The sequence below is a fragment of the Schizophyllum commune genome (assembly GCF_000143185.2).
Source record: "Schizophyllum commune H4-8 unplaced genomic scaffold SCHCOscaffold_1, whole genome shotgun sequence".
NCBI lineage: Eukaryota > Fungi > Basidiomycota > Agaricomycetes > Agaricales > Schizophyllaceae > Schizophyllum > Schizophyllum commune.
Genome location: NW_026089538.1, coordinates 2,969,599 through 2,993,760, shown reverse-complemented (window position 1 = coordinate 2,993,760; position 24,162 = coordinate 2,969,599). Strand labels below are relative to the sequence as shown.

The window sequence follows — 24,162 nt, the reverse complement described above, 5'->3', positions numbered from 1 at the left end:
GCGCGATAAGCGCCCAGCGCCTGTATCATAACATGACTGGAGGGCGTCATGAAGGTTTTTGAACGGGTGAAGGTGATGTTTGTGGAGCATACTAGGGTCCAGAAGTGCGTTCGACGTCCAGTGACGAGGAAGAACCAACAGGAAGACGGTCGAGAGCGACGGAGATGACAGAAGAAGGTCCCATGGATCTACAAGCCACCCAAAGGGAGGCTGAGGATATCGAGTGTGTCCTCCGCGTGTGCGTCCATCGTGACAGCAAGCCGTTGGTCGTTCGTTGAACCATTTGCGCATCAAATTTCCGCGAGATGCTGCCACTAATTGGACTTGCACCGTTATGGCGGTCAACCTGGCCTTCATGGCCCGAGTGACACATCGCTCCATCTCGTTTGACGTTTTGCATAGGGCGAGTGCAGTATCCTCCACAGAGGTCAGAGGCAAATCCAGGACCAGATCCTATGACCGAGGATCCGACGCTTGGGTGGTCTGTTAATCTGCGAAGCTCGCTGAAGGATGTTTTTACTACAACCTTTACTATGCAGACATTAGCCCTTGAGATTAGATTACGCCTGAAAGGTGTACATCTTGCTATGCATTTGCTGAAGAGTTGACTGAAAGCCTCGACGGCAATTATCTTGGTCGTCGGCGGACGGGCAGATGTATGTCGGGAAAGGTCCAGTTCGCCAGAGAGGGAGGTCTTAACAAAGGCTCTGGAGAGAAGTGTATGGCCTGGAGATTTGCATAGTGGACGCCGGAGGATGAGATCGGTGAGAGCAAGATGACTGTCGTTCGTTTATACCGCTGCAGTGCGGAGACGTCAAGAATGCACTGATTCGGAGTCTGCTTCAGGCCGGTTCCCCATACCAGTCCTGGGAGGCTTGATAGCCGGCCATAAGGTATCAAGGCGACATTGCAGTCGACAGATGCCATGGATTTGGCCATCATTGTTCTCGTTAAATCAGCAGAAACTCGCGAAGAGCGGGAGCTGGCGCATGCAACATTCCGATGCTGCAAAAGCCTGTGCGGAGGGATTAGTCAGAGTAGACAGCGTGTAGTGTTTCCAGAGGTATTCTTCTCTTAAGTATGCCAGGACTTTGCCAGGAATAGCACCCTGATAGCGATGCATGACGGTCAAGAGCAAGTTGTAGGTCCGCTGCGTGCGCGGTCAAATGACCGGGCCGAAGTTCCGAAGCGCCTGCAATCCGCCCGCCAGGGACAGATCCTCTGATCCTAACGTCTGTCCTCACCACGACGCGCTAACTCCCCGACCGTACGATGTCCGGGGCTCAATCTCACGAAATCCAGGAGGTGACGGACCCCGACGCCGTTGCCTCCGCCGTCGAGGACCTCGAGCACGGCTCCGATGGCTCCTCCGGTGACGAGGACGCGCAACCGACCGCGTCAACGTCGACCGATCCTTCTGCCACGACGGGCAAGAAGAACAAGAAAAAGAAGAAGAGCAAGGCCAAGTCGGCGCTGAATGCGCTGAGGGGGAAGAAGGAGGTGCCGGAGGGGGTCGTGGATGTCGTGCTGGACAAGGTGAAGGAGCGCGGCGGGGAGGGTGCTGAGCATGCGAATGCGGAGAACGTGAGGATGGCGCTGGAGCAGATCAAGATTATGGATATCATGAAGGGGAAGGTGGGCCTGGGGCATGCGACGAAGAAGGATATGGGCGATCATAAGGTGCGTGAGGGAGGTTAAGTGGAGGGAACGGTACTGACGATCGTGCCTGCAGTTCTGGAAAACTCAGCCAGTGACTAAGTATGGTATGTCTGCCTTGTCAGAAATACTGAATCTCTGCTGACCCACCGTCAGGCGAACAGCCCCCCGAAGAGGATGGACCGATCGAACCTGCTGTCCCCACCGACCAGGTTCGGCAAACGCCTTACCCCCTCCCGAACGACTTCGAGTGGGCTACTCTAGACTTGGAAGACGATAAGGAGGTATGTAATCTGCTTTTGTTGTACGGTCTTTTGCTCATCGGTGTGCAGAATAAGGAAGTGTATGACCTCCTGTCGGCGAACTACGTCGAGGACTCGGACGCGTCATTCCGCTTCCAATACACCGCAGAGTTCTTGCGATGGTAAGTTCGATCATCATCCTGTTTAATTAGATGCTCATTCGGAATAGGGCATGCACACCTCCTGGCTTCCACAAGAGCTGGCACATTGGTGTACGCGTCAAGTCGAACAAGAAGCTGGTCGCGTTCATTTCTGCAGTCCCAATACGGCTGCGGGTACGCCAAAAGTACGTGGTCAGGACAGTCTCTTCTATTATTTGCAACTGATGATGTACACAGGGAGGTTCAGGCTAGCGAAGTCAATTACCTTTGCGTGCACAAGAAGTTGCGGTCAAGGCGACTAGCTCCTGTCCTGATCAAGGAGGTCACCCGACAATGCAACCTTCTGGGCACCTTCCAGGCTATCTACACCGGAGGTGTCGTGATACCCACTCCCGTATCCACTTGCCGGTGAGCTCTTACTTTCGTATTCTTGCTTGCCATACCGATTCAGCCACCCAGGTACTACCACCGCTCCATGAACATCCCCAAGCTTGTCGATATCAAGTTCACCTACGTCCCGCGCAACTCGACCATCGCGCGCATGACGCGGCTGCACAAGGTCCCTGAGAAGACCTCCCTGGTCGGCCTTCGCGAGATGGAGGACCGGGACATCGAGCAGGTCGCGGCGCTGTTCGCCGAATACATGAAGCGCTTCCAGATGGTCCCGTTGATGACCGTTGAGGAGACGCGGCATCACTTGCTGAGCGGAAGAGGGGATGGAGAGGTGGTGAATGGGCGACGGGAGCACCAGGTGACGTGGAGTTACGTGGTCGAGGTGAGCTTGAAAAAGTTTTGAGGAGGTGAATGTGGTTGCTGACGAATATGCAGGACCCGGAGACCCATAAGATTACCGACTTCTTCTCATTCTACTCCCTGCCGTCGACGGTCATTAACAATCCCAAGCACGACGTCCTTCACGCGGCGTATCTCTTCTACTACGCGTCGAGCGCCGGGCTGGATCCAGAGGCCGACTCGTCAGGGACGCTGAAAAGCCGGTTGCAAGCGCTCGTTGGCGACGCGCTCACCATCGCGAATAACGCCAAGTTTGATGTCTTCAATGCGCTAACGCTCATGGACAACTCAACTTTCCTGCAAGATCTGAAGGTAAATATGATCGCTCGAGAGACCTCTGTCCTACTGACGCAGTCTCCAGTTCGGTCAGGGTGATGGCTTCCTGCACTTCTACCTGTACAACTGGAGGACCGCGCCGTTAGCAGGCGTGGAAGCTATTGGCGACACTCCAGCCGGGCGCGGTATCGGTGTAGTCATGTTGTAGATAATCTTGGGTATATACCAACTACTTACAAGAACAAACACGCTGCAAACTAGTGCTCGCATGGCTGAGAACCCGAAGACAAGAATCATTGACCGTTGTTTCCCCGTGTGGGTCCAATCCGTTGAATAGCACGTGACCCATCACCTGCAGGGCACGCGCCGACCGATCGCGTCGTTGACGCGCTGAGACCTGTTTATCAGCTTGGTCCCGACCGCCATCTGGATACCTGCCCATCGGATACCTCTCATCAACATGCCTCCCGCGGTCAAGCGCACGTACGCGTCGCGTAACAAGACGCGTCCTCTCACGTTTTCCTCGCCGTCGCAGTCAGATCTCGCGTCCTCGCCGCCGATGGCGGGGCGCAAGCGCCCATTGCAAGCACACTCTAGCTCAGAGGACAACATACTGGGGAGCCCGTCCGCCAAGCGATCCCGGACCTCGACCTCTCTGAAGGATACACCGTCTATATCGGCGTCAGACGCTCTACCAAAGACACCCTCCACTCAGAAGACCTCCCTGTTCTCGCGCAAGTCCTCTTCCTCCCTCACGAAGTCGCGCACGAAGAAGGCCGCGCCCACATCTCAGAAGACACTCACGCAGCTGCACTTTGTGCTCGATACGACGGTGATGCGGACGTGCGGGCTGTGCGGGCTGTCGTACACGAAGGCCGCGCCGGAGGACGAGACGCTGCATCGCGCGCACTGCGCAAGGGTGCGGAAGGGCATGGAGTGGGGAAAAGAGGAAGAACGCGAGAGGGAGAAGGCGGGGGTGGTGGAGGTGGAGAATGTGGCGTGGAAGACGAGCAGGGGGAAGACGAGTGGGAGGATTATCTACTTCAAGGCGGACGTTGGGGGAAAGATTGGCAGCAAGGTGTGTACCGGTTCACGATCCTGTGGCTCATCCACTAACCCTGGTGTATAGCTTGCTACTCTTCTCGACACCATCAGCCTTGCGCTATCCTCGCCGCCACTCACGAAGGAGATCCTTGCGGCGTCCAAAGTCTACCTTTTCCTGCAAGCGCCAGCTGTTCCAGGCGGGCGCGAGAAGATCGCAGGCTGCGTGATAGCGCAGCGCATCGAGACCGCGATGGACATCGCCACTCCGGAAGAGGTTGCTGCCTCCTCACCCGAGTCCTCTCCCAACTCTCCCCCTACGGCCACCATGGTCGCAGTCGACACTAGCACCGGTCTGTTCTGCCACCCGACACCACTGCCCACACCCATGGGCATCCCACGGTTGTTCGTCCCTTCTTCGCATCGCCGAATGGGTATTGCGAGCCGCCTCCTCGATGCGGCGTGCCGCACGTTCATTTACAACTGCCACCTCGACCCGCGGAAGGGCGAAGTGGCGTTCACGCAGCCTACGGGCGACGGCGCTGCGCTCATGCGCAGATGGGGCGGAGGGAAGGTCCGGATCTACGAAGAGTAGGCGGAGGAAGATGATATTCATGTGCACACCTGTTTCGTGGCCTCGTCAGAGGTCTGTTCACGCTCATGTTCGCACATCATAGTTTTGTCTGCGCATCCAGCGCAAATGCATCGTTCTGTCATACCTACGCCAGTCTGATATACAAGGGTCCAAGAGGAGTCGAGTCCGATAATTTAGGGTAATAACGCGCTCGCGCAAGAAGGGAGCCACGACCTGTAAGAGAGGTCCACGACCGAGCGTGCACCTAGTCACTGAAACAGGTGCACGTCTGGTCACTGATCTGGGTCGTGGTCCCGGTCGATATCCAAGTACTGGAGGGCGAAGGGGCGGAAGGTGATAATGGTAAGGCAGCCGAGGATGAAGCAGAGGGTGACGAGGCAGAGCATGTCTCTTGCTGGGCTCAAGGATCAGCCCAATGGACGTCGAATGGAAGTAGGCAACTCACACATTGGCCACCCAATCTGGTCATGACAGTGGTGTTGCGAGTAGCGCCGCCGATGCCGCTTGCGCTCTCTCGACCGTCTGCGGTGCCCATGCTCGTCCAGCCACACCGTTGTCGTCCGCACGGTCTCCGTGATCTCTGTACACGCCGGATCGAACTCCACGCGCCGCTCTCGATGTCGGTGCGAGGTGCGCGCGGTGGACCAGCTGTGCACTGAGTCGTTGTCCGACTCGGAGTCGAGGTCAACATCCTCCTCCGGCGAGGCGCTCTCTTCGGTGGGTGCGGGGCTTTCGTCGGTAGGGGCTGGGCTATGTTCGATGGGAGGGAGGTTGTCTTGGGTGGGTGGTGGTGGGGCGCTGGCGGCGGGCGCTGAGGTGGGCTCGATAGCGCCTGTGATGTTGAGAACACCGGGGAAGGCGGTCACCGTCCGGGGCGGCTCGAGGAGAGTGACCGTCGCCATATGCGGCCGGGAAGTTCGTACAACAGGAGGCGAAAGGGGACGGGGAAAGGAGGTCGTTCGTAGAGGCCGGACTGTTCGTCGTGGGTTGAAATATCCGTGAAGGGTTCGACTAATCGTCGGGAGTATGGGGGTTATTCGTACAGCGTGCAGTGCTTATCAAACATGCAGCGTATGTTGGGTTTCTTGGGTTTAGGTAGGAGCGGTCGTGGATGAAGTGAGCGCGGATGCCAGGACGTGCAGAGTCGCTGGTCGGACTGGTGCGGTGCAGAATAGTGCTGCTAGGCTGGTATAGCGCGTGGGGAATGCACTGGTTGACCGGTGCTCGGTGTGCAGCGAACGCGTTCGTTGGATTCGTTACCGCGTTCAGGGTGCAGCAAGCACAATCCAAGGAGCAGCCAGCACAGTCAGGGTACAGAGGGCGCGGTGAGGGATAGGCGCCTCGCCGCCAGGGCTTGAGGTCGGCTTAGGTCATAAGACAGCCGCCGTCGCGGTCAAGTTGTTCAATTGAAGTTCGGGAGCTGTGCGCCCGTGAGCGCACTTTCCCACGGGCCCATGTTGAACTTCACAATCCAGCGCTATGTAAGCGCTGAGCACTGAGCGCTGCTACGAGCACTCGAGCCCAATTCCAGACAGTTTCCAGAAGTATAAGAAATTGTTCCTTTGTATGCAATACATCCTCGTACGCTACATTACAGGCGATAATCCTGGGCACTGTCGTACGAATACACACCACTTTCCTCCGGAAAGACGTAGGGCAGCGAGGAGGCCTGGTTGATATCGTGTACACTTTGGCTATCATTCTGGTCGTCTGGCATATCTGACAGGCTGGATAGATAAGATAGCCAATCGTTTGGACTGCGGAGATCGTCAGTTCAAGGTCACTTACTATAGTCAGTCAGTGGACAACTCACTCAAAGGCTTGTGGCACAGAAGACCAGATGGCCATGCTATCCTGATCCATCATATTTGGCGCAAGGTCGGTCGTGCCTGCACCTAAGTCGCCTGTCTCCTGGTCGTGCGCTGTCGCTAAGTCGCCGAAAGACCACGCCGAATAAAGGTCCTCCGTATTCGTGCTCGAAGTCTGCCCAGACGAACTCGATACGGGCATACCCCACGAGCCATCTCCGGCAATGTCAACTGGAGGATACCCACTTGGGCTGATACCGTTGTGTGGACTCGCGGTGGGCAGATGGGACTCCATCCTCAAGTGCGTCTGCATTGCAGCAGAAGGGAGCGATGGTCCAGCTTGCCAGTCTGCAGGCGGAGGCTTTGGGTAACCGGGCCGCTCTTCGGTAGGCCCGTCGTGCGCGCGCTTGCCGAGTTGCGAGTTGGGCGCGTCACCGATTGAGCGTAGCTCGTTGAGCACGTCCGCCGTGCGGCCGGCCGTGACCCAGCGATCCTCCATGCTCTTGATGTATTCCATCAGCAATTGAACGTCGTTCAGCTCCTGTACAATGGTCGAGTGCGCGAAGTCGAGTGGTGAAACCCCGTACAGACCTTCAGCTGTTCCCGGCTCGAACGCGGCTTCGCACGACTCCACATGCTGACAAGCAATATTATGGCCGACACCGAGGCCGTATACTGTGCGAGCGCTAAGAACCGAATCGAATGCAACGAGGAGACGATGCGCACCATAATGTAAGGCAACCCCGCACCCGTCTTCCGTCTTTGTTGATCCAAGACGTGCGCGCATGTTTTCGCCGCCGTCGTGCATATAGTGAGCGACGGAAGTGGCGAGTTGACCACTTGAGCTTGAGCGGTGAGGAAAGGCCGGTGAATCAAGATCTGCGCCGCTCGGTAAGAAGCATCCAGAAATGCTGCCTGGTTCATGAGCCCCGGGTCGAATTGCTCTGGGTCCCAGCGCACTGAGTCAACGACTGATCAGTCTGAGTAAGGACGAGGAAGTGATACGCACAGTGCTTCGGTAGATCGTCGTGCCACTTGTTCAGCGCGGAGTCAAGTTCTTGAACCACATCGCGATACCAGCCTTCGCCATAGAAAAGACTTGGGCAGCCGTACTTGCTGCCACCGTACAGGAGCCGTGCAGTGATCTCGACGATGCGTGAGAGCTTGATGCACGCGACGAAGCAGGAGACCTTCGACGGCTTATTCGCGGGCTGCTTCCAAGACCGTTCTGCGTCGTCTGCGTCATGCCAGTACTCGTCGTCGACGTCCATGGGATAGCGAATGTCGAGGCTGTAGATTGTGTAAGACCATCAGACGCCAAGGGGGCAAAGGCCTACTCTTCGTCCTGCATGGCACAATTCCGGCCCAGTAGAGCGCTGATATTTCGGTCCAACACTACGAGGCTCCTTCCATAGACAGATCAACGATCGGACGACTTTCTTCGCGTATAGCAGTGAGGACCTACCAGGTCGCACGATGCCAGAGCTCATCCTCGACAGTCGGAACCTTTTGCCTTGGCCGTCGATGGGCACCAACGTCTTGGACATACCGCAAGGCGACACCGATGCGCGCCCAGATGTGCTCCGTCATGAGGTTGGATGCAGGCAGCATGAACAACGCAGACAACTGCGTGATGTGAGCATCGAGTGACTAAAAGCCACCGGTACTAGTCTTGGCTTACACAGTACGCCTGTATTTCCAGTAGTGTCGGCGTGCCAACTATAGGCTTGTGGACCTTCTCCGCTTGCGAGAACCACTTCCTGAGAAAACGAGGCTCAGATGCGAGGCGGACAGGATAAGAGCCCGTGCTTACCACCCTCGCGAGTGCGTATCCATATCATACTCCTCAGAAAGGGTCCGAGGGTCGTCCGAGTACTGTGCGCCGAGGGCGCAGACAAGGAGCACGACGACGCCAAAATCATGATCGCCAAAGTACTGGGAAGCCTCAACGCCTTGTTCGAAAGTTGGTCGATGAAGCAAAGGGAAGAAGGGCTGGACATGACGATAGTACAGGTCGATGAGCGAGTGCATCAGGTCTTGCTCCGGGAAATCATGGGACGTCGGCTCCTTCTTGAGAAGGGCGCACTCCCATGGTTGCGCAGTCCAAAATGGGGTACGGCGCCCGTTTGAGTAGAATGAGGGGATCTTGTGTGGTTCGTTCGGAGGTTTCTTGAGGTTGATGAGCTTCAGGACGAGATCTGTACGATGCGTAAGGCATTAGCGGACGAAGGTGATGCGTAAACATGGCTTACGCGCAGTGCTGCTCTTGCCCAGAAATTTGTTGCCCAAGAATTGGTCGAATGCTGAGCTGCTGAGTTTGACGAGGCGCATGCGCTCGTAAAGATCTTCATCCTGAAGTTCGAGTTCGCCTGACTCTGCACCGGCCGCCTGCGCCTTGAAGAACGCATGCTCGCGGCCTTGGGTGCCTATACGAAGCATGACGCTAGCCATCTCGCGCAACTGCTCCTTCGTCACGTTCACTTGAGAAAACTTGAGAGGAGCCTGACTTGACGAGTCTTTGGCGAAAGCGGGTGCGGGGTTGTCAACGACGGTACTCGGCGACAAGAGTTTATGCTGAAATGGGTCATGAGCTTCAAGAATGGGCGCGACGACAAAGGGGCCGTACACGGTCAAGGGTTCCCTCCAGCTCCTTGACGCGCTCTTCCAAGACCTTGTTGCGCTGTTCCAGTTCCTCATTGTGCTTCTCCAGACTTTGTATGTAGCTGCATAATGCGTCGATGCACTGTCAAAAAGTGTTGTATCTTTGCACACCTGTTGTTAGCGGCTGGCCTCTTCGCATTGTTGAGAGTGTGCATTCCAAAGTCATAGCCCCTCGGCGCACCTTCGTCGTGTCACCGTAAGTGCATTGCAAGCCGTTCATGGAACAATTAGAACACGTCTTCCGCGACGGCTTGTCGCCATCACCTTTTAATTGTAAGGCCAAGTGCCAGCCGCTCACGCAGCTGATTACCCACAGCGACCTAGGAACCGATGTTAGTAAGAAAGCTATCGACGGGCAAAGGTTTGATTACTGACTTTTTCTTCTTCTGCAGAAGTCACAGGCCTTGTCTGCCCTCCTCTTCTTGAGGTCGGAATGCTCGTTGACAGACGTACTGGGGCCTTCGTTATCGGCCTCTTGTGGCATCAGGCCCAACGTGAGTGTTCAGAATCAATGCGTAAGAGAAGAGTCCGTGCTATATGAAGCGCGCGCGAAATTGGACCAGGTCTATTGGGACAGGGCAGACGAGGGAGTACGCGATGTCGATTCGTTGTAAGCGCTCTGTCGGCAACAAGACTGAATTTGCATAGACCGTGCGCGGGTCAGAAAGTAGCTCAAGGTGAAGATGCGAACAGCACGCTGTAGGAATGAGCGGAGACGAGAACGAGTAGAAGTTCAACTTGATGGTGGGTGTTTGTAACAAGCGGGAACCGGCACGTGCACAAGGGGGCGTGGACCCACAACCCTCGGGCTCAAATCAAAGTCCAAAATTCTGTCAATGACCTGGCGCGTACCCGTAGCCTTCATGTCCCCTTCGGGGTGACATACGAAAAATTTGGAACGATACAGAGAAGATTAGCATGGCCCCTGCACAAGGATGACACGCTTTTCCGGAGTGGTAGACCTATGGGTCTCAATATTTATTGCTGCGCGAACCTCTGATCCCACCTATCGATGACCTATTGCCCTTTTCACGTTTTGAACGTGAGCTATAGGCTATAGCGCAGGAGCAATGCTTCATCGATCATCTGGTGAGCAGAGGTTAACGGAACGACGCCATCTCGCACGAAGTGATATATCATTGATTTCTAGCTAGTGTACACGATAGTATCGTCATGACTCGGAACAGGTCTCTAGGTGGGCATATCGCGATGAGGTGCGGTAAAGTGAGATTAGCGAGGTGAGGTAGTCTGCGTGTGTCAACAGCACTGGCTCGCGTGGGACGTTGCGAATGTTATATCGAGTATCCCGACTGACTACCCTGCGGCACGTCCGGGTCTGCGTATGGAGTTGGCCCGCCCATAAATGGTTCATTTGCCGCCTCTTCTAGCCCCGCGAGGTACGTCAACCAATCGTTCGGACTGTACGGGTAGTCAGCTCATATGCAGTAAACATGACTGAAACCACCGACTCGAAGGCAGGCGGCAAGGACGACCAGATTGCCATACTGTCCTGGTCCAACCCGTGCGGTGCACCGTCGGTAGGCATGCCATATAAGGGAGCGACGTCCTGGTCAGACAACGGTCCAGTGCTTTCGAATGACCACGAAGCAAGCGGGTCAAAGGTCGCGTCATTCGCGCTACCCCCGGGTCCGCTCGCAGTGGCCGAAAACCACGAAGACATGCCGCTGGCATTCACGTCGTTTGCTAGCGTCGAGGGAGCTTCGTCCGTCCCTCCCATCGACGAGATTGGCGGAGGATCCGACGCGCTCGTGTGAGCGAGCCCCGAGCTTTCTTGCCTTGACGCCGGCAAGGGCCACGGGTCTTCCAGCGAGATTCCATCCACTCCATCGCGCGGACGCTTGCCCAATAGCGAATCCGGCGTCTCTCCGATCGAGCGAAGCTCGTTGAGCACATCCCACGTCCGCCCGGCCGTCGCTGAGCGATCTTCCATACTCTTCATGTAGTCCAATATAAGTTGGATGTCGCTCAGCTCCTGTCCACCGAAAAGATTAGCCGGCCATGCGAGATGTTATTGCAGAACCGCGCACCCTGAGCTGCTCCCGGCTCGCCCGTGGCTTCGCGCGGGTCCACATGCCCACGAGCAGCACGATGGCCGATATGGCTGCTGCGAACTTGTTCATACAATAGGTCAGACAACTTGCAGGCCGCGATATGTGATGTTCTGCGTACCGATATATAGAACGACCCTGAGCCGGTGACCTGCCTCTGTCTGTCCAAGACGTGCGCGCACGCTTTCGCCGCCGTTGTGCAGATTGTCAGGGAAGGCAGGGAAGGTTGGGGCGACTTCTTGGCAGCGGTGATGAACGGGCGATGGATCAGGATTTGGGTCTGCCGATACGAGCAGTGCAGATATGCCGCTTGCTTCAGGACCCGATGGTCAGGCTCTTCCGGATTCCAGCGCACTATTTGTTGAAAGATGAACGGACGTCGGCGGAGATGAACACGCAAAAACACGTACAGAACTCCGGGATGTCGTCCAACCATTTGTTGAGCGCAGAGTCGAGTTCCTGCACGATGTCACGATCCCAGCCTTGCTCGCCCCAGGCCTCTGCAAGCGACCCATACTTGTTAGTCCCGTAAAGCGTCCTCACGGCCATCTCTACTATCCGCGAGAGCTTCATCTGTGCGATGAAGCAGGACACATTCGAAGGCTTCCCTTTGGGCTGCCTCCAGGAGCGCTCCGGATTGCTGGCGTCATGCCAGTATTCGTCGTCGACATCCATTGGGTAGCGGATAGCAAGACTATGATAAGTCAGCTGACGTTTTGGCAGTGGGCTCAATAGGGGACTGACTCCTCATCCGGCATTGCGCAGTTTCGGCCCAACATGGAGCTAACATTTCTGTCAAGCACGACTATGATCCTATACCTGGTCAACTCTTGCTTGCTATCTCGGCACGGCACAAGCGCTCACCAAGCCGCACGGATCCACAGCTCGTCCGTGATAGTCGGATTACGCTGTCTCATTCGCCGATGCGCACCGACGTCCTGGATGTAACGTATGGCGACACCAATCCGCGTCCATATATGCTGGGTCATTGAGTTGGATGCGGGGATCATGAACAGAATAGAAAGCTGGGGAAAGCGAAATTGACTTAAAATACCCAAACGCAGATGCAGATGGTCATCACATACGCAGTAGGATTGGATCTCGAGTAAGTTTGGGCCACCGAAGACAGTTTTACGCGCCTTTTCCACCTGGGAGAACCATTTCCTGGATACAGTTGAGACCTGAGCGGAAATCGTCGGCGTGAACGAGAACGCACCATCCCCTCGAAAGTTTGTCCCGGCCATATTCTTCCGAGAGAACACGCGGATCGTCCGAGTACTGCGCACCTAGGGCACAAACCAGTAACGCGACGGACCCAAAGTGGTGGTCGCTATGGTGCTGCAAGTCTCGCAGTCCCTGTTCAAAGGTAGGACGATGAAGGAGGGGGAAGAAGGGTTGTACGTTGTCGAAATAGAGATCAATAAGCGAGTTCATGAGGTCGTCATCTGGAAATGTGTAGTGCGCAGGATCCGTAGAGAAGAGAGCGAGTTCCCAGGGTCTCGCAGTCCAGTACTCTGCGCGACGGCCCTCGAGAAAGGTCGTCGGGATCCTATAGGGCTCATTGGCGATCCTCTTGAGACTGATGAGTTTCAATAGGAGATCTATATAATGGTCAGTATCCTGGGGTCATCGTTGATATAAGGGTCGTCGACTGACTTGCGGAGCTACTTTTCCCGAGGAATTTATTGCCCAGAAACCTGTCGAATACTGAGCGCGTGATATGAACATTCTGCATGCGCGTGGACAGCTCGTCGTCCTGAGGATTATATTCCAGAGCGTCTTGCTCTGTGCCCTCAGTTACTCCGTAGTCGGGTTCGTGGCCCTGGGTGCCCAAGCGAAGCATAGCGCAAGCCATGTTACGCAGTTGTTCTTGTGAGACGATTGACTTGATTGTGTGCTGGATGGTCGCATTGGTCGTGGATGAGCTGGGTCGGTCGTCCACTTCGCCGTTCCCTGTTGCCGCAATCTGATGCTATGTAGCACGTATCAGGAAGGGGGAAGGCGTCGGATTAGGTGAGCTCTTACAACGCCCAATAGGTCCTCGAGCTCTTTATTTCGGCGCTCCAGAGTTTCTATTCGCCGTTCCAGAGTTTCGACGTAGCTGTCAAATAAACTGGGCTCAAAAGACAGCTGCGGCTTAGGCACTCTGGCCATACGTACGCTTTGCTGAAGACTTGCCGCTGAACTACGGTTAGACCACGTATTGTACAAGCACCCGCTTATTGCGACGCGCCTTGATCGTATCCTGGTAAGTACAACTCGCATTATTGAGTGTACAGTTCGAGCAGGGCCTCCGAGATATCTTGTCCCCGTCACCTAGCCAATGTAAGTATAGGGGACAGAAGATCAAAATATTGCGACCTACAACGACCTGAAAGAATGGCGATGAATATGCTGAAGACATGAGATGTATAGCGCGCGCGTGCTTGCGTTGCTTACTCTTCCTCTTCCTACAGAAGTCGCAGGCTCGGTCTATCTTCCTCTTTCTAGACTGTTCATCGGGAGGTGTATCTCCGCTCGTAGTCGCCTCTCGCTGCATGATGGGAGATTCGAACAAGAGGTTGACGAGGATGAGCGGCGTCGGCACCAATCTTCGGGAACTTCCGTACGAGTCACGCTGACTCCGGGCCCAAGCTCAGAAACTGTTGGTCGTCTCCAGAGTCGATAGCAGGAGCAAATACAAGTGGGTTGACTCCAGAAAGTAGGTAGACGCACGGAGAGCTCGCACAGGATCCAGGCGATGAAAGTTCCAGCCAAGTTGAAGTCCGCACGTGCCTGCCAACTCGCCGGACCCACAAAGCCACGGTGCTTGGACCCACAACTCCACCCTCCGCCTTGAATCAAACTCTAAAATTCTGCCAACACCACACCTGGAATTCAATATTCCCCCGCGCTTACTGCACGTTTATCGAGGGAATATCCTGAATCAGCTTTCGATAAAGACCGCGGGTCGATTGAAAGGGCATATCGAGGCCCAGCCAATCGGAGGCCGTACCGATCAATATGCCACCCGTAAGACCACGATCCACGCGTCGCCTTTATGCTTCGCTTATTCAAAATTGGCTTACGATATTCCTGCAGTATGCGCCAGGGAATATTGAGACCCAGGTGTGGTGCAATGACCTTCTGAGTCTCTGTTAGCCCATCGTCCCCTTCGGGGTGACATACGAAAAATTTGGAACGATACAGAGAAGATTAGCATGGCCCCTGCACAAGGATGACACGCTTTTCCGGAGTGGTAGACCTACGGGTCTCAATATTTATTGCCTCGCAAACCTATGAATGCCCACGCAGATGTGAATGTACTCTGTTCTTGAACCTCGTTGAGGAGCTTCCGTCCTTATGACTTCTTTCGCCCTGGGATGCGGTCATTCAACGCCTTGTGCGAGCGGTGAGAACCTATTTTCTCTGTTGCAACCATGTACACTGCGTAGGCTATTATATTGGACAGTAGAGGTATTTTTCCAAGACATGAGCGTCGTATGTACACAAGCGTGGCCCCAGCATGACCATGTCAGTCGCAGGCTCGGTGCCGCCAATCGCAGGCTAGCGATAGCCCATGATAGCAATGGCACCACCACAATTGGAGGGATAGCACCCCTACGATAGGTCGGCGGCGGCAGACGCGCGATAGCCCTTCCCGCGAGCGTTTGGTGGCAGGTATCGGTCAGTGGCAAGAGGCGGTCGGGCTGCGGGATTCTGGTCATGCTGGCGGCAACGAGCGTCAGGCGACAGGGCCTTCTTCTTCAGCGGTGCGTCCCATGAGCAGTCTTCTGGTCGCCTTGCTCCAAGCATCACTTCGAGCCCCCGCTTCGCCGTACCTCCTCACGGCAAGCTTGTATCCCCGCGTCGCTTCGCGCACCCGATCCCCGCAGCGCCGCTTCGTGCACTCGATCCCCGCAACGCCGCCTCGCCCCAGCTTTCATAACATCTCCTGCGCCGATGTTGCATCGCCTACATCCCTCTCACGGCAGCGCGTCGATATAGTTCGCCACCAGGTCGAAGAAGGTCCATAGCAGGCCGTGCGTAGTGACGCTGCGCAGCGCGCTCACGCCGAGCCCGCGATATATCCGCGCGAGGCCAGCAACGAGGGGTTTAGGGTTGGCGGGGTCGGGGCCTGCGCAGGAGAGGGATGCAGAGTCAGCGGGATCATATGGAAAAGAAAAGGAAAGTGGGATGCAATAAGGAAAGGAGGGTACACACCTCTTATAAGGCGTGTAAAGGTCTCCACGGGTCCTCTATACTTGTCGCCCGCGAGTGCACGTTGTTGGACCTTCGTCTTCACGCTGAACGAGATATGTTAGCCGTGGGTCAGGTGAGGGGCATGAGAAGGCGATTAGGTGTAAGAAGTGAGAAACGCGATACTAACACATCCAGGGGATAGATCAACGCCCAACTCGTGACGCCTGAGAGGGACCCGCAGACAAAGGGCACAAGCGACGGGGGAATAGGCAACCAGGGCGGCGTCTCGTGCTGCTCGCCTCGTCTATCTCGGCCCAGGGCGTGGCGCATCGCGTCGTACTCCAAGAAATATAGCATCGTCCCTGACGTATCGCGAACTGCAGAACGAAGTTCAGAGACATGTCGCGCGATGGAATGGAGGCACACCTACGGCAATGCAGGCTCAGGCCGGTGTAGAGACCCCGTATACCATTCCGTTGATAGATCTCCTTGACTGCGTGTAGGGTGCCGGGCGGTTTTTGAAGGTGGACGCCCTTGCTTTCAGCGATGGAGAATTCAAGCTGCCGGCGGACCTGTGCGTGGTGAGAACGGGGAAGCGAAGGGTGCATCACGTTCGGTCTACCTTGACTAGTTCGAATGCTGCGGGAGCGTCAGCAGGTCCCTTGTACACGAAGGGGGAATTAACGTACGAGCGCTGCCAAACGAGATCAACGCGCCTGACATGGCGCCGCCGGCGCCTCCAGCGAGGGCAGCATCGACGATGCTGTCGCGCGCGAGCACGCCGCGCTCTGCAAAGCTTTCCTTCGTGCGGCTGTAGATCGTGAAGCTCGCGGCGCCTAGGGGATGGATTGGAGGTGCGTCAGAGGGGGGTGCGGAAATGACGCACGGACGAAGGAGATGGTGAGGAGCGGGATCCATATGCCACGGAAGAAGCCCTTGATGCCCTCGTCGCGGTAGACAAGCATCGCAAGCTGAGGAATGGAGACGGCATGGCGGGTGGTCTGCAGGCGAGACTTCATCGAGTCGAGCTGAGAGGGTGTGAGCGGGTATGTGGCATTGGGGCGGGCGAGGACGGACAGGGTAGCCAGCGAAGGTGGAGATGTAGCTGGCGCATATGGCCGCTACGACGGGCTTGTTTCCTGCGGGGGGTTAGGGAGGACGTTGTGGGTATGAACGCGCACGCACTCTTGAGGGCATCATTGAACTTGGCCGAGTCGTAGAAGGGAAAGACCGAGCTGGGCGGTGTGAGCTACGTCGAGGGCTGTAGACGCCGCCATACCTGGTTCCATCCATGGATCGCGCGCGCACCGCGCAAGGCGGCGGACGACGGTGAGCGGCGCAGGGGGAGGACGCGACAGAGCGTGACGGCGAAGAGAAACGCGACGACGATGTCGGGCCTGCTTCGATCGCCGGGATGTGCTCGGCCGACGCCCGGGTTTCCGCATTAGGAAGTCTTTCTTTTCGCGCATCTACTTCTCGACGTCTTGTCCCCGACCACCATCATGCTGCTGTCCCGCGCGCGTGCCTGCCGTAGCTTGCGACCTGCGCTGCACCGATATCTGTCTACTGGCACTTATGACGGTGGGCAACGCCCCTCTCCGCGTCTTTTGTCGCTCACTCAGCACCAGTCTGTGTCATTGGAGGCGGACATGCTGGCTGTGAGGCTGCTGCAGGCGCCGCGCGCACTGGCGCACGCACGATACTACTCACACAAAACCCTGCCACTATTGGGGAAATGTCCTGCAACCCCTCGATCGGTGGTGTAGGCAAGGGCACTCTCGTCCGCGAAGTCGACGCGCTAGGCGGCCTGATGGGTCGCGTCGCAGGTGCGTAAGCTGCATATATGCGCATACACCCAGCTGACACCCCCAAGACAAGGCCGGAATACAGTTCCGCATACTAAACCGGTCTAAAGGCATGGCCCTATGGGTGAGTGAGTGTCGGCACACTCACGATGATCGAGACGGGACTAACTCTGCTCAGAGCCCGCGAGCTCAAATGGACCGTGTGTTGTATAGGACGAATATGCAAGGAACGCTCAACAACTATCCAAACCTCGACGTACGGGCGGGCAGTGTATTCGACCTCGTCTTCGACGTCCCACCATCCTTGAACGGTTCCCCAAGCAAGATTGTTGGCGTCAAGCTAGGTATGCCGCCTATATTGTCTTCATTGTATCTTGCTCATGCCTTCAGACTCTGGCGACATCATACCGTGCTCGCAGGTGGTGATATGTACGGGCACCTTCCTGGGTGGCGAGATCCACATCGGCCTTAAGCGTTTCCCTGCGGGACGCATGGGCGAAGCGCCGTCAATAGGTCTCTCCGCCTCTTTGGCTGCAGCAGGCTTCAAACTCGGTCGCTTGCAAACCGGAACACCCGCACGACTAGCAAAGGACAGCATCGACTTCTCGCAAATGCCTGAGCAGCTCGGAGACGACCCACCTTCCCCCTTCAGCTTCTTGCATAAAGCTGTGGATAATGCGGTACGTGGTATCGACTTCCATCAGTGAAGTGATGCTCACTTCCACCAGGACAATCGAATAAGCTGCTTCATGACCCGCACGACATCAGAAACCCACCAAATCATCCGCGATAACCTCCACCGCAGCGTACATATTCAGGAGACACGCAAAGGTGCCTAACCCTCAAGCATTCCTCTCATTACTTCACTGAACACTCTCTACTCAGGTCCTCGCTACTGCCCCTCCCTCGAAGCCAAAATCCTCCGCTTCGCCAGCAAGACAAGCCACAACGTCTGGCTCGAGCCCGAGGGCTACGACTCCGACCTGATCTACCCGAACGGCATCTCCAACAGCATGCCCGAGGACGTGCAGGAGGCGTTCGTGCGCACGATTCCCGGTTTAGAGAACGCGAAGATCGTGCGCCCGGCGTATGGGGTGGAGTATGACTTTATTGACCCGAGGGAGCTGGGGGCGTCGTTGGAGACGAAGAGGATTGGCGGGCTGTTTTTGGCCGGGCAGATCAATGGTATGTTGAGTACGCACTTGTTTGTGGAGGTCGAGTTTGCTAATGTAGCGGTCTTGCAGGTACGACCGGGTACGAAGAGGCGGCTGCGCAAGGAATCGTGGCGGGGATAAATGCGGGTCTTGCGGCATTGGGCAAACCACCTATGATCATCAGCCGCGCCGATGGGTTCATTGGCGTGATGATTGACGACCTCATCGTAAAGGGTGCCGAAGAGCCATGTGAGTTTGCCTTCCATGCCCTCTTTTTTGCATTCAAGCAGCTTCCTTCCCTCTTCGCATTGTACCTCTATCGCCTTACTGACACCCTCGCCTAGACCGCATGTTCACCTCTCGCTCCGAATATCGCATGACTATCCGGAGTGATAACGCAGACATGCGCCTCACGCCGCTCGGCCGGAAGGTTGGTGTGGTGGACGACGCGCGGTGGGCGGCATATGAGAGGGCGTGTGGAGATGTTGAGGAGGTTACGCGGGTGTTGAAGGAGACGAGGTTGAGTCCGCAGGTGAGTCGTAGAGTGGTATTCGGGGGTATCGAAATAAGAATGCTGACTTCGCGACAGGCTTGGGTATCGCATGGCATGTCAGTACAGAGAGACGGCGTGTATCGGAGGTATGGTTTTTGTAGAGATGCGTGTGGGCTCGCGCCAACATAATTTCTTGTAGCGGCTGGGACCTCCTTGGATACCCCAACGTATCGACGGCCGACCTCGTAGGTGCTATCCCGCAGCTGGCAAACTACGACCCGCAGACGCTGGCGCGGGTGGATATCGATGGTGCGTGTACATCTTGCAGACTTCTTTCGACCATTCGCCTACCTCTCTTTCAACTATTCGCTCACCTCTCTTTCGATCATTCGCTCACCTCTCTTTCGATAATTCACTCACCTCTCGTAGGTCGCTACTCGCACTACATCTCTCGGCAGGAAGAAGACTTGAAGGACTTCCTGCAAGACGAGTCCTTCACACTCGACCCGCAGATGGACTACGACGCTGTAGACGGGCTAAGTAGTGAAGTCAAGGAGAAGTTGGCGAAGGTGCGGCCGGCAACGATTGTGAGTAGTCTTCTCTTGGCCGTCTCTACTGCGACCATTGCATTTCTCGGTCTTCGTTGCTGTCCCGCTCACTCATGCTATCTGCAGGGCGCCGCCCGTCGAATGGAGGGCATCACACCCATCTCCATCGTTCTTCTGATGCGACATGCACGGCAAAAGCCCTCACCAACGCGAGGCTGCTATCTGCCTCAGTCTGAGACTGCACCCGAACCCATCGCAGCAGCCGCTTGAGCTTCACCTTATTGTTTGTTTCCCTCGTATACTACCATCTATATGTAGATCTATTGGACGTCCAGCACTTTCTAATCGTGTAATCAGAACTCCACTTTGCAGCCCTTCTTCTGGGCGTCGTCAGTGCCACTTTGGCAGGGCTCACTTCGCGCATGGAGAACGCGTGCTGACCCTTCGCTTTCTCTCTTCAATGCTCATGGTCACTCCTTATGCCCATGACAAAGTTTCTTTCGTATTCTTTCTCTGACAATATAATGAGCAGATGCTCGTGGGCTTCTTACGGCCAACAGAAATTTGACCCTGTTTGGGGCTGTAGGTCCATGGGTGCACGACGTCATGGCTACACCCATAAGTTGAACTTGGTCCATTCTGCCGAATCGAGACTCTCTACTCTGACCACCATGTCCGGAACTACTGCAAACGTAGCCTTGTTCCATTTCAAGTCATGGGCATCTTACTGACTGGCACAGGACCCCAACTGGAAGGGGCGCGAGAACGCGGAAGAGGCGCGCTTCATTCACGCCAAGGTGGGTTCCTGGATCCTGTTCACCTCATCCTCAAACATCGTCAGTCCTTAGACTGAGCAGTAACACTGACAATGCTACAGGAGCAGGAACAGCTCAAGGCACTCCGTGCGGAGCTCGACAAGAAGGAGTCCTCCGCCAAGACGACGACTAGCAGTAGTAAGCCCGCCGAGAGAGACTTCGAAGGAGGTTTCGGCGGGCAAGAGGATCTCGAGGATCGTTACGCTACGACAAGCGGGGAGCATTAAGGGTTGAAGCTCGCGCTGTCGAAGTCATAGGGAAAGGAAAGGGGAATAAGGAAGGGGAAAGGAAGTCTGCTCAACCCTTTGTACGAATAGCCACCGAATCGGACGCACACGAAATCCAATGAAATCCCATGCCAGGATATCAACATCTCCATTATCCGAGGCTATAGGATGGGTTGTACGCGAGCGCATACCAACGTACAGAACCCAACCAATGAGGACGTGTAACTAGCCCAAGGGGACCGTGTAAGATAACCAAAGGGGATGGATAAATATGCCAGTCTGTCCGTGCGGTACTTACAAAACACCGAGAGCGATATGTATACGTATGAGACACAAGAGCAAGTCCAGGTGGGCCTGAGGGAAGCCCGGTAGGTGGGCGTCGTAGGGCCGCCGACGTAGGCGGGAGAGGTAAGGTAGGAGCAATCGTACAAACCGCGTATAGTACAGGCGGGTGGGTAGGATGGGAGGGGTGAAGGCGAGGTGAAGGGAAGGCGCATGAGATGAGGTTGACGCGCACGACCTTCCCAAGCGCCCAAAGGCAAGCAGAGGGGGGCAGTGGCGTCGACTATGATGTGCAGAGGGGCGATGGCGGCGCGGCGGTCGTGCCTACCCACGGGTCGAGATACGAGCAGCCCGCGGCGTCCGTCATCATGCCAGTCTGGTCATCATTGTTGTTCCACCCGCTGCCCACCTTCACCGAGGGCGCGCTGGTAAATGTCGGGCCCGGCAGCGTCACAAGCGAGCCCGTCGGCGTATACGTCGGCAGCTCGTCTGGTGCGCCGCCGTGGCTGATCGTCGAGGGCGGCCAGGCAACCGTGGACGCGAGCGAGCCGGCGCCTGAGCCGCCTGTTTGCCATGCCTTGAGCTCGCCGTCCCAAGGAGCTGGGTTACCGCAGGAGCCGTATGCCGTTCGCGGGTCCGTGGGCATCCAACCCTGATCGAGACCGAGGGAGTATGACCAGGCTGGGGAGCCGACCTTGCCGAGCGTCTTCGACTCGCCGATCTTCCACGTCCAGAAGAACCAGTTCTGCGGATAGTCAGCGTCTACTCTAAACATGACGCATGATGTACACACCTGCATCGCATCCATACTCTCCATCGCGAACTGCTTCACCGACGCCTTCATGTCATCATCCCACGTATCATAGTTGATCCAGTCGTCGCACGACCCGACACGAGGGAAGTTGCCCTCCTTGTACGTGCCCTCATACCGAACACCGTCCTCCACACCATTGAGCCACCAACCGCAGTCCGTGACACCGTTGCTGAACTCGCCAGCGGCCGTGATACCGAATGCAGACATCGACTGGTTGATAGGCTTGCCCCATGTGTCGCAGGGCCTGCCGGCATAGCTCGACATCGGCGCGTCCGACTGGTCGTTGAAGGCGATGTACGGGTGCCAGTCAAGCTGGACACGGTCGGCGCCTTCCATGAAGCCTTCCCATTGCGGGAGGCCCATGAAGCCGTCGTGCAAGCTGATGTACGGGCCCTTGCCTTCGCCAGTGCCACTAGCCTCGCGAACGATCTGGTAGGCCTGGTAGTAGCTACACCCCTCGTCAGTGCCTGACGTGGCAAAGAAGCTAGCGGGGCAACGCACTAGGATTCCAGCTGGTCCTGGCCTATCATAGGACCGCGCGGCTCGTTCGTGACGCCGAACATGGTGATAACGTCCTTGTACTGGTCCTGAGAAATAAACTCGGCGATGATCCGGATGTAGTCGAGGGAACGCTGGGCGTTGGCCAAGCCCATAGGCCCGAGAAGCATGTTGATGTCTCCGAGTCTGCCAGAATGATTCCAGCCATTCTGACTCCCTGGCAATACGTGGAGGTCCAAGTTAATGCGCAAGCCGTACTTCCTTGCCCAGTTGATTGCCTTGAGGAAGTATCTGAGGGGGGTGCGTTAGGTGGCGTCCTGGAACACGATAGCGAAGTGCTTACTTCCAGGACGTTTTCGCAAGGAAGGGCTCATCCCCACGAGTCTCGATGGCGTAGTAACCGATGGGGATACGAACATGGTTCAGACCGGCACCTGCAATCTCAGCGAAGTCCTTCTCGGTCTGCAAGCAACATGAGTTCACTGTTCGGTAGCGTGGCGTCAGTCACTTACGATGAAGGTCTTGTAATGCTCTTCCAGAAGATCAATGCCGCCGTCGGAATTCCGCATGTTCTCGCAGAGCGTCCACTCGTCGACCGCGGGGGTAGTGTTGTTGACATATGGCTCGTATAGAGACGGAGCGATGAACTAGAAGCGCCATCAGCAACCATCAAGAAGACGTGGCAAGCTACATACAGGCTCAGGGACGAGCCAACCGCCGATGTTGACACTAGTCCATATAGATTAGACGCTAATCCTGCGCGACACTGGCAAAGACATACCCGAATATCTTGTCCTCGCCGTACTTGAACGACTCGTTGAGCGGAGGCGTGTACGTCTGCGCCTGAGCGTTGTTATTGAACGGGTCCTCGTCGTCCCAATACCATGTGCCCCCGAACTTGTTCGAGTAGGTGAACTTGTCGCCGCCTTCCATAGTGATTTCACTGCCGTCGCCGCCGGTGACAATCGCGTTTTTCCCACCTCCGCTCGAAGAAGTACCATCGGAATCGCTGGAAGAGTCGTCGCCGCTTCCGTTGTTCGCAAGGTTGTTCTTGTCACTCTTCGGCTTGACCACAGCAAAGTAGACGGGGATGACGATGGCAAGGATGAGGAGGATGACGGCGGCGACCGCGGCCATGATCATTATGCGCTTTGATTTTGCGCGCGGAGCGGCGTATGTCGCCCGCTTCTCTTCCAGATACCGGCTTCGATCCGAGTTCATGGGTGACATCGCCACGCCAGGTTGATCGTCAAACTGTTCGGGATCGTCTCTGTACCCGCCCGAGTAGAGGGTGTCCGCGAGGGGCCTTCGAGAATCCAAGGTGCCATCGTTGAGCGCGTATACGGAATCGTTCACAGATTGGTCGCGCAGTGAGGGAGAGCCGGAGGACATGTAGGAGTCGCGAACGTGGGGGCCAGATGGATCATCGTAGAGGGCGGTACCGATGAAGCGAGGCTGAGCAGCGCCAGAAGGGATGTCCATTGAGTTCGTCTCCGACATGACAGCGCCCTGCTGGTTGGCGAAAGACTCATGCTGGCCGGGCGCGGGCGAGTCGGCTTCATGGCGGGGTACTGGATCATAGGGCGTGGTCGCCGTCACTGGGGTGGACGACATGGGGGGCAGAACGAGGTCGTCTAGACCGGCGCGATTAAATTGAAGACCTGGGTGCCGCCTTCAGCTGCCGCCACACGCGAGGACGTGACAAGCTCACAAAGATGCTGTGCGCCGTCGGCGATTGTGGAGAAGCGGGGAGATGAAGATGAAGAAAAGGAGCGAGGGCGTCGTCGTCACCGGGGACGACGAGCAGCTGCGAAACCTATGGGGCGCGGGGGTGATGGACGTCGAAGGACAAGGCGCAAGCCCACGCTTTTCAATTTCTCGGTGTTTCGTCCTCGATGCCGAGGACTTTGCGGGGTTGATCGAGGGCCGTGGCAAACGGCGCCCGGTTCCCTTTTAGGACAGAAAGGGCGGCTCTCCCCGTGCCGCCGGCCGATGCAATGCCCCGCACCGCTGTCGAGCGGCTGCTGGTGCCCGCACTCTACG

The 24,162-nt window shown here is 56.4% G+C and overlaps 10 protein-coding genes across 10 annotated transcripts; 5 read left to right on the top strand and 5 right to left on the bottom strand.

Annotated features, from left to right (window-relative positions):
* Nucleotides 1–1,231: 1,231 nt before the first annotated feature.
* On the top strand, nucleotides 1,232–3,389 carry SCHCODRAFT_02607476 (N-myristoyl transferase). Its single transcript, XM_003034937.2, has 9 exons — nucleotides 1,232–1,680; nucleotides 1,733–1,763; nucleotides 1,813–1,940; nucleotides 1,989–2,080; nucleotides 2,128–2,244; nucleotides 2,297–2,467; nucleotides 2,519–2,834; nucleotides 2,888–3,163; nucleotides 3,213–3,389. Exons 1-9 carry the CDS (start codon nucleotides 1,273–1,275, stop codon nucleotides 3,333–3,335), a joined length of 1,662 nt encoding a protein of 553 aa, XP_003034983.1. The 5' UTR covers nucleotides 1,232–1,272; the 3' UTR covers nucleotides 3,336–3,389.
* A 297-nt stretch (nucleotides 3,390–3,686) lies between these two features.
* Nucleotides 3,687–4,763, top strand: SCHCODRAFT_02484828 (uncharacterized protein; the record flags this gene model as incomplete). The annotated part of the gene is made up of 2 exons (XM_003034938.1): nucleotides 3,687–4,205; nucleotides 4,257–4,763. 2 exons carry the CDS (start codon nucleotides 3,687–3,689, stop codon nucleotides 4,761–4,763), a joined length of 1,026 nt encoding a protein of 341 aa, XP_003034984.1.
* SCHCODRAFT_02607472 (uncharacterized protein) lies at nucleotides 4,679–6,159 on the bottom strand. The gene is made up of 2 exons (XM_003035753.3): nucleotides 5,209–6,159; nucleotides 4,679–5,157 (listed from the first exon to the last, which is right to left on the bottom strand). Exons 1-2 carry the CDS (start codon nucleotides 5,663–5,665, stop codon nucleotides 5,036–5,038), a joined length of 579 nt encoding a protein of 192 aa, XP_003035799.1. The 5' UTR covers nucleotides 5,666–6,159; the 3' UTR covers nucleotides 4,679–5,035.
* Nucleotides 6,160–6,293: 134 nt separating this feature from the next.
* On the bottom strand, nucleotides 6,294–9,996 carry SCHCODRAFT_02526018 (uncharacterized protein). The gene is made up of 13 exons (XM_050343511.1): nucleotides 9,604–9,996; nucleotides 9,414–9,525; nucleotides 9,344–9,363; nucleotides 9,198–9,294; nucleotides 8,824–9,145; nucleotides 8,385–8,769; nucleotides 8,253–8,331; nucleotides 8,037–8,197; nucleotides 7,909–7,977; nucleotides 7,581–7,861; nucleotides 7,163–7,530; nucleotides 6,577–7,112; nucleotides 6,294–6,520 (listed from the first exon to the last, which is right to left on the bottom strand). Exons 1-13 carry the CDS (start codon nucleotides 9,714–9,716, stop codon nucleotides 6,355–6,357), a joined length of 2,709 nt encoding a protein of 902 aa, XP_050203018.1. The 5' UTR covers nucleotides 9,717–9,996; the 3' UTR covers nucleotides 6,294–6,354.
* A 59-nt stretch (nucleotides 9,997–10,055) lies between these two features.
* On the top strand, nucleotides 10,056–10,220 carry SCHCODRAFT_02473230 (uncharacterized protein; the record flags this gene model as incomplete). Its single annotated transcript, XM_050342716.1, has 1 exon — nucleotides 10,056–10,220. A coding segment is annotated over one exon (165 nt), but the record flags the coding sequence as incomplete, so codon positions are not given.
* A 130-nt stretch (nucleotides 10,221–10,350) lies between these two features.
* On the bottom strand, nucleotides 10,351–13,840 carry SCHCODRAFT_0255964 (uncharacterized protein; the record flags this gene model as incomplete). Its single annotated transcript, XM_003035755.1, has 16 exons — nucleotides 10,351–10,651; nucleotides 10,702–11,225; nucleotides 11,281–11,364; nucleotides 11,423–11,655; nucleotides 11,712–11,995; nucleotides 12,166–12,281; nucleotides 12,387–12,465; nucleotides 12,518–12,579; nucleotides 12,601–12,657; nucleotides 12,703–12,902; nucleotides 12,958–13,273; nucleotides 13,327–13,402; nucleotides 13,462–13,481; nucleotides 13,535–13,617; nucleotides 13,667–13,672; nucleotides 13,741–13,840. 16 exons carry the CDS (start codon nucleotides 13,838–13,840, stop codon nucleotides 10,525–10,527), a joined length of 2,367 nt encoding a protein of 788 aa, XP_003035801.1. The 3' UTR covers nucleotides 10,351–10,524.
* An 816-nt stretch (nucleotides 13,841–14,656) lies between these two features.
* Nucleotides 14,657–16,873, bottom strand: SCHCODRAFT_02607463 (uncharacterized protein). Its single transcript, XM_003035756.2, has 10 exons — nucleotides 16,763–16,873; nucleotides 16,669–16,718; nucleotides 16,561–16,622; nucleotides 16,370–16,511; nucleotides 16,173–16,319; nucleotides 16,106–16,122; nucleotides 15,914–16,055; nucleotides 15,671–15,860; nucleotides 15,505–15,587; nucleotides 14,657–15,418 (listed from the first exon to the last, which is right to left on the bottom strand). The coding sequence occupies exons 1-10, from the start codon at nucleotides 16,774–16,776 to the stop codon at nucleotides 15,267–15,269; spliced, it is 999 nt and encodes a 332-aa protein (XP_003035802.1). The 5' UTR covers nucleotides 16,777–16,873; the 3' UTR covers nucleotides 14,657–15,266.
* A 107-nt stretch (nucleotides 16,874–16,980) lies between these two features.
* Nucleotides 16,981–19,884, top strand: SCHCODRAFT_02607460 (glucose-inhibited division protein A subfamily). The gene is made up of 13 exons (XM_003034939.2): nucleotides 16,981–17,064; nucleotides 17,112–17,309; nucleotides 17,357–17,412; nucleotides 17,467–17,632; nucleotides 17,679–17,968; nucleotides 18,017–18,119; nucleotides 18,174–18,473; nucleotides 18,533–18,691; nucleotides 18,787–18,974; nucleotides 19,032–19,081; nucleotides 19,135–19,244; nucleotides 19,365–19,522; nucleotides 19,610–19,884. The coding sequence occupies exons 1-13, from the start codon at nucleotides 16,986–16,988 to the stop codon at nucleotides 19,751–19,753; spliced, it is 2,001 nt and encodes a 666-aa protein (XP_003034985.1). The 5' UTR covers nucleotides 16,981–16,985; the 3' UTR covers nucleotides 19,754–19,884.
* A 248-nt stretch (nucleotides 19,885–20,132) lies between these two features.
* Nucleotides 20,133–20,606, top strand: SCHCODRAFT_02743231 (uncharacterized protein). The gene is made up of 3 exons (XM_003034940.3): nucleotides 20,133–20,175; nucleotides 20,224–20,280; nucleotides 20,361–20,606. Exons 1-3 carry the CDS (start codon nucleotides 20,155–20,157, stop codon nucleotides 20,523–20,525), a joined length of 243 nt encoding a protein of 80 aa, XP_003034986.1. The 5' UTR covers nucleotides 20,133–20,154; the 3' UTR covers nucleotides 20,526–20,606.
* A 484-nt stretch (nucleotides 20,607–21,090) lies between these two features.
* SCHCODRAFT_02481161 (glycoside hydrolase family 5 protein) lies at nucleotides 21,091–23,052 on the bottom strand (the record flags this gene model as incomplete). Its single annotated transcript, XM_003035757.1, has 7 exons — nucleotides 21,091–21,552; nucleotides 21,601–22,069; nucleotides 22,123–22,410; nucleotides 22,463–22,581; nucleotides 22,632–22,766; nucleotides 22,815–22,848; nucleotides 22,901–23,052. The coding sequence occupies 7 exons, from the start codon at nucleotides 23,050–23,052 to the stop codon at nucleotides 21,091–21,093; spliced, it is 1,659 nt and encodes a 552-aa protein (XP_003035803.1).
* Nucleotides 23,053–24,162: the final 1,110 nt, after the last annotated feature.

Excerpts from the sequence above, each read along its gene's own strand:
- SCHCODRAFT_02607476 (XM_003034937.2), top strand. The coding sequence starts at position 1,273 with ATGTCCGGGGCTCAATCTCACGAAATCCAGGAGGTGACGGACCCCGAC. Across the intron at positions 1,764-1,812 it reads TCAGCCAGTGACTAAGTATG|GCGAACAGCCCCCCGAAGAG; the intron begins GTATGTCTGCCT and ends ACCCACCGTCAG. Across the intron at positions 2,468-2,518 it reads ACTCCCGTATCCACTTGCCG|GTACTACCACCGCTCCATGA; the intron begins GTGAGCTCTTAC and ends TCAGCCACCCAG.
- SCHCODRAFT_02607472 (XM_003035753.3), bottom strand. The coding sequence starts at position 5,665 with ATGGCGACGGTCACTCTCCTCGAGCCGCCCCGGACGGTGACCGCCTTC. Across the intron at positions 5,158-5,208 it reads CCAGATTGGGTGGCCAATGT|CAAGAGACATGCTCTGCCTC; the intron begins GTGAGTTGCCTA and ends CCTTGAGCCCAG.
- SCHCODRAFT_02526018 (XM_050343511.1), bottom strand. The coding sequence starts at position 9,716 with ATGCCACAAGAGGCCGATAACGAAGGCCCCAGTACGTCTGTCAACGAG. Across the intron at positions 9,526-9,603 it reads TGCAGAAGAAGAAAAAGTCA|CGGCTGGCACTTGGCCTTAC; the intron begins GTAATCAAACCT and ends CAGCTGCGTGAG. Across the intron at positions 6,521-6,576 it reads TCTGTGCCACAAGCCTTTGA|TCCAAACGATTGGCTATCTT; the intron begins GTGAGTTGTCCA and ends CGATCTCCGCAG.
- SCHCODRAFT_02607463 (XM_003035756.2), bottom strand. Across the intron at positions 16,623-16,668 it reads GTTCAATGATGCCCTCAAGA|GAAACAAGCCCGTCGTAGCG; the intron begins GTGCGTGCGCGT and ends AACCCCCCGCAG. Across the intron at positions 15,588-15,670 it reads TTGATCTATCCCCTGGATGT|CGTGAAGACGAAGGTCCAAC; the intron begins GTTAGTATCGCG and ends TATCTCGTTCAG.
- SCHCODRAFT_02607460 (XM_003034939.2), top strand. The coding sequence starts at position 16,986 with ATGCTGCTGTCCCGCGCGCGTGCCTGCCGTAGCTTGCGACCTGCGCTG. Across the intron at positions 17,633-17,678 it reads GATTGTTGGCGTCAAGCTAG|ACTCTGGCGACATCATACCG; the intron begins GTATGCCGCCTA and ends TCATGCCTTCAG. Across the intron at positions 19,245-19,364 it reads GGCGCGGGTGGATATCGATG|GTCGCTACTCGCACTACATC; the intron begins GTGCGTGTACAT and ends CACCTCTCGTAG.
- SCHCODRAFT_02743231 (XM_003034940.3), top strand. The coding sequence starts at position 20,155 with ATGTCCGGAACTACTGCAAAC. Across the intron at positions 20,176-20,223 it reads TGTCCGGAACTACTGCAAAC|GACCCCAACTGGAAGGGGCG; the intron begins GTAGCCTTGTTC and ends TGACTGGCACAG. Across the intron at positions 20,281-20,360 it reads CGCGCTTCATTCACGCCAAG|GAGCAGGAACAGCTCAAGGC; the intron begins GTGGGTTCCTGG and ends ACAATGCTACAG.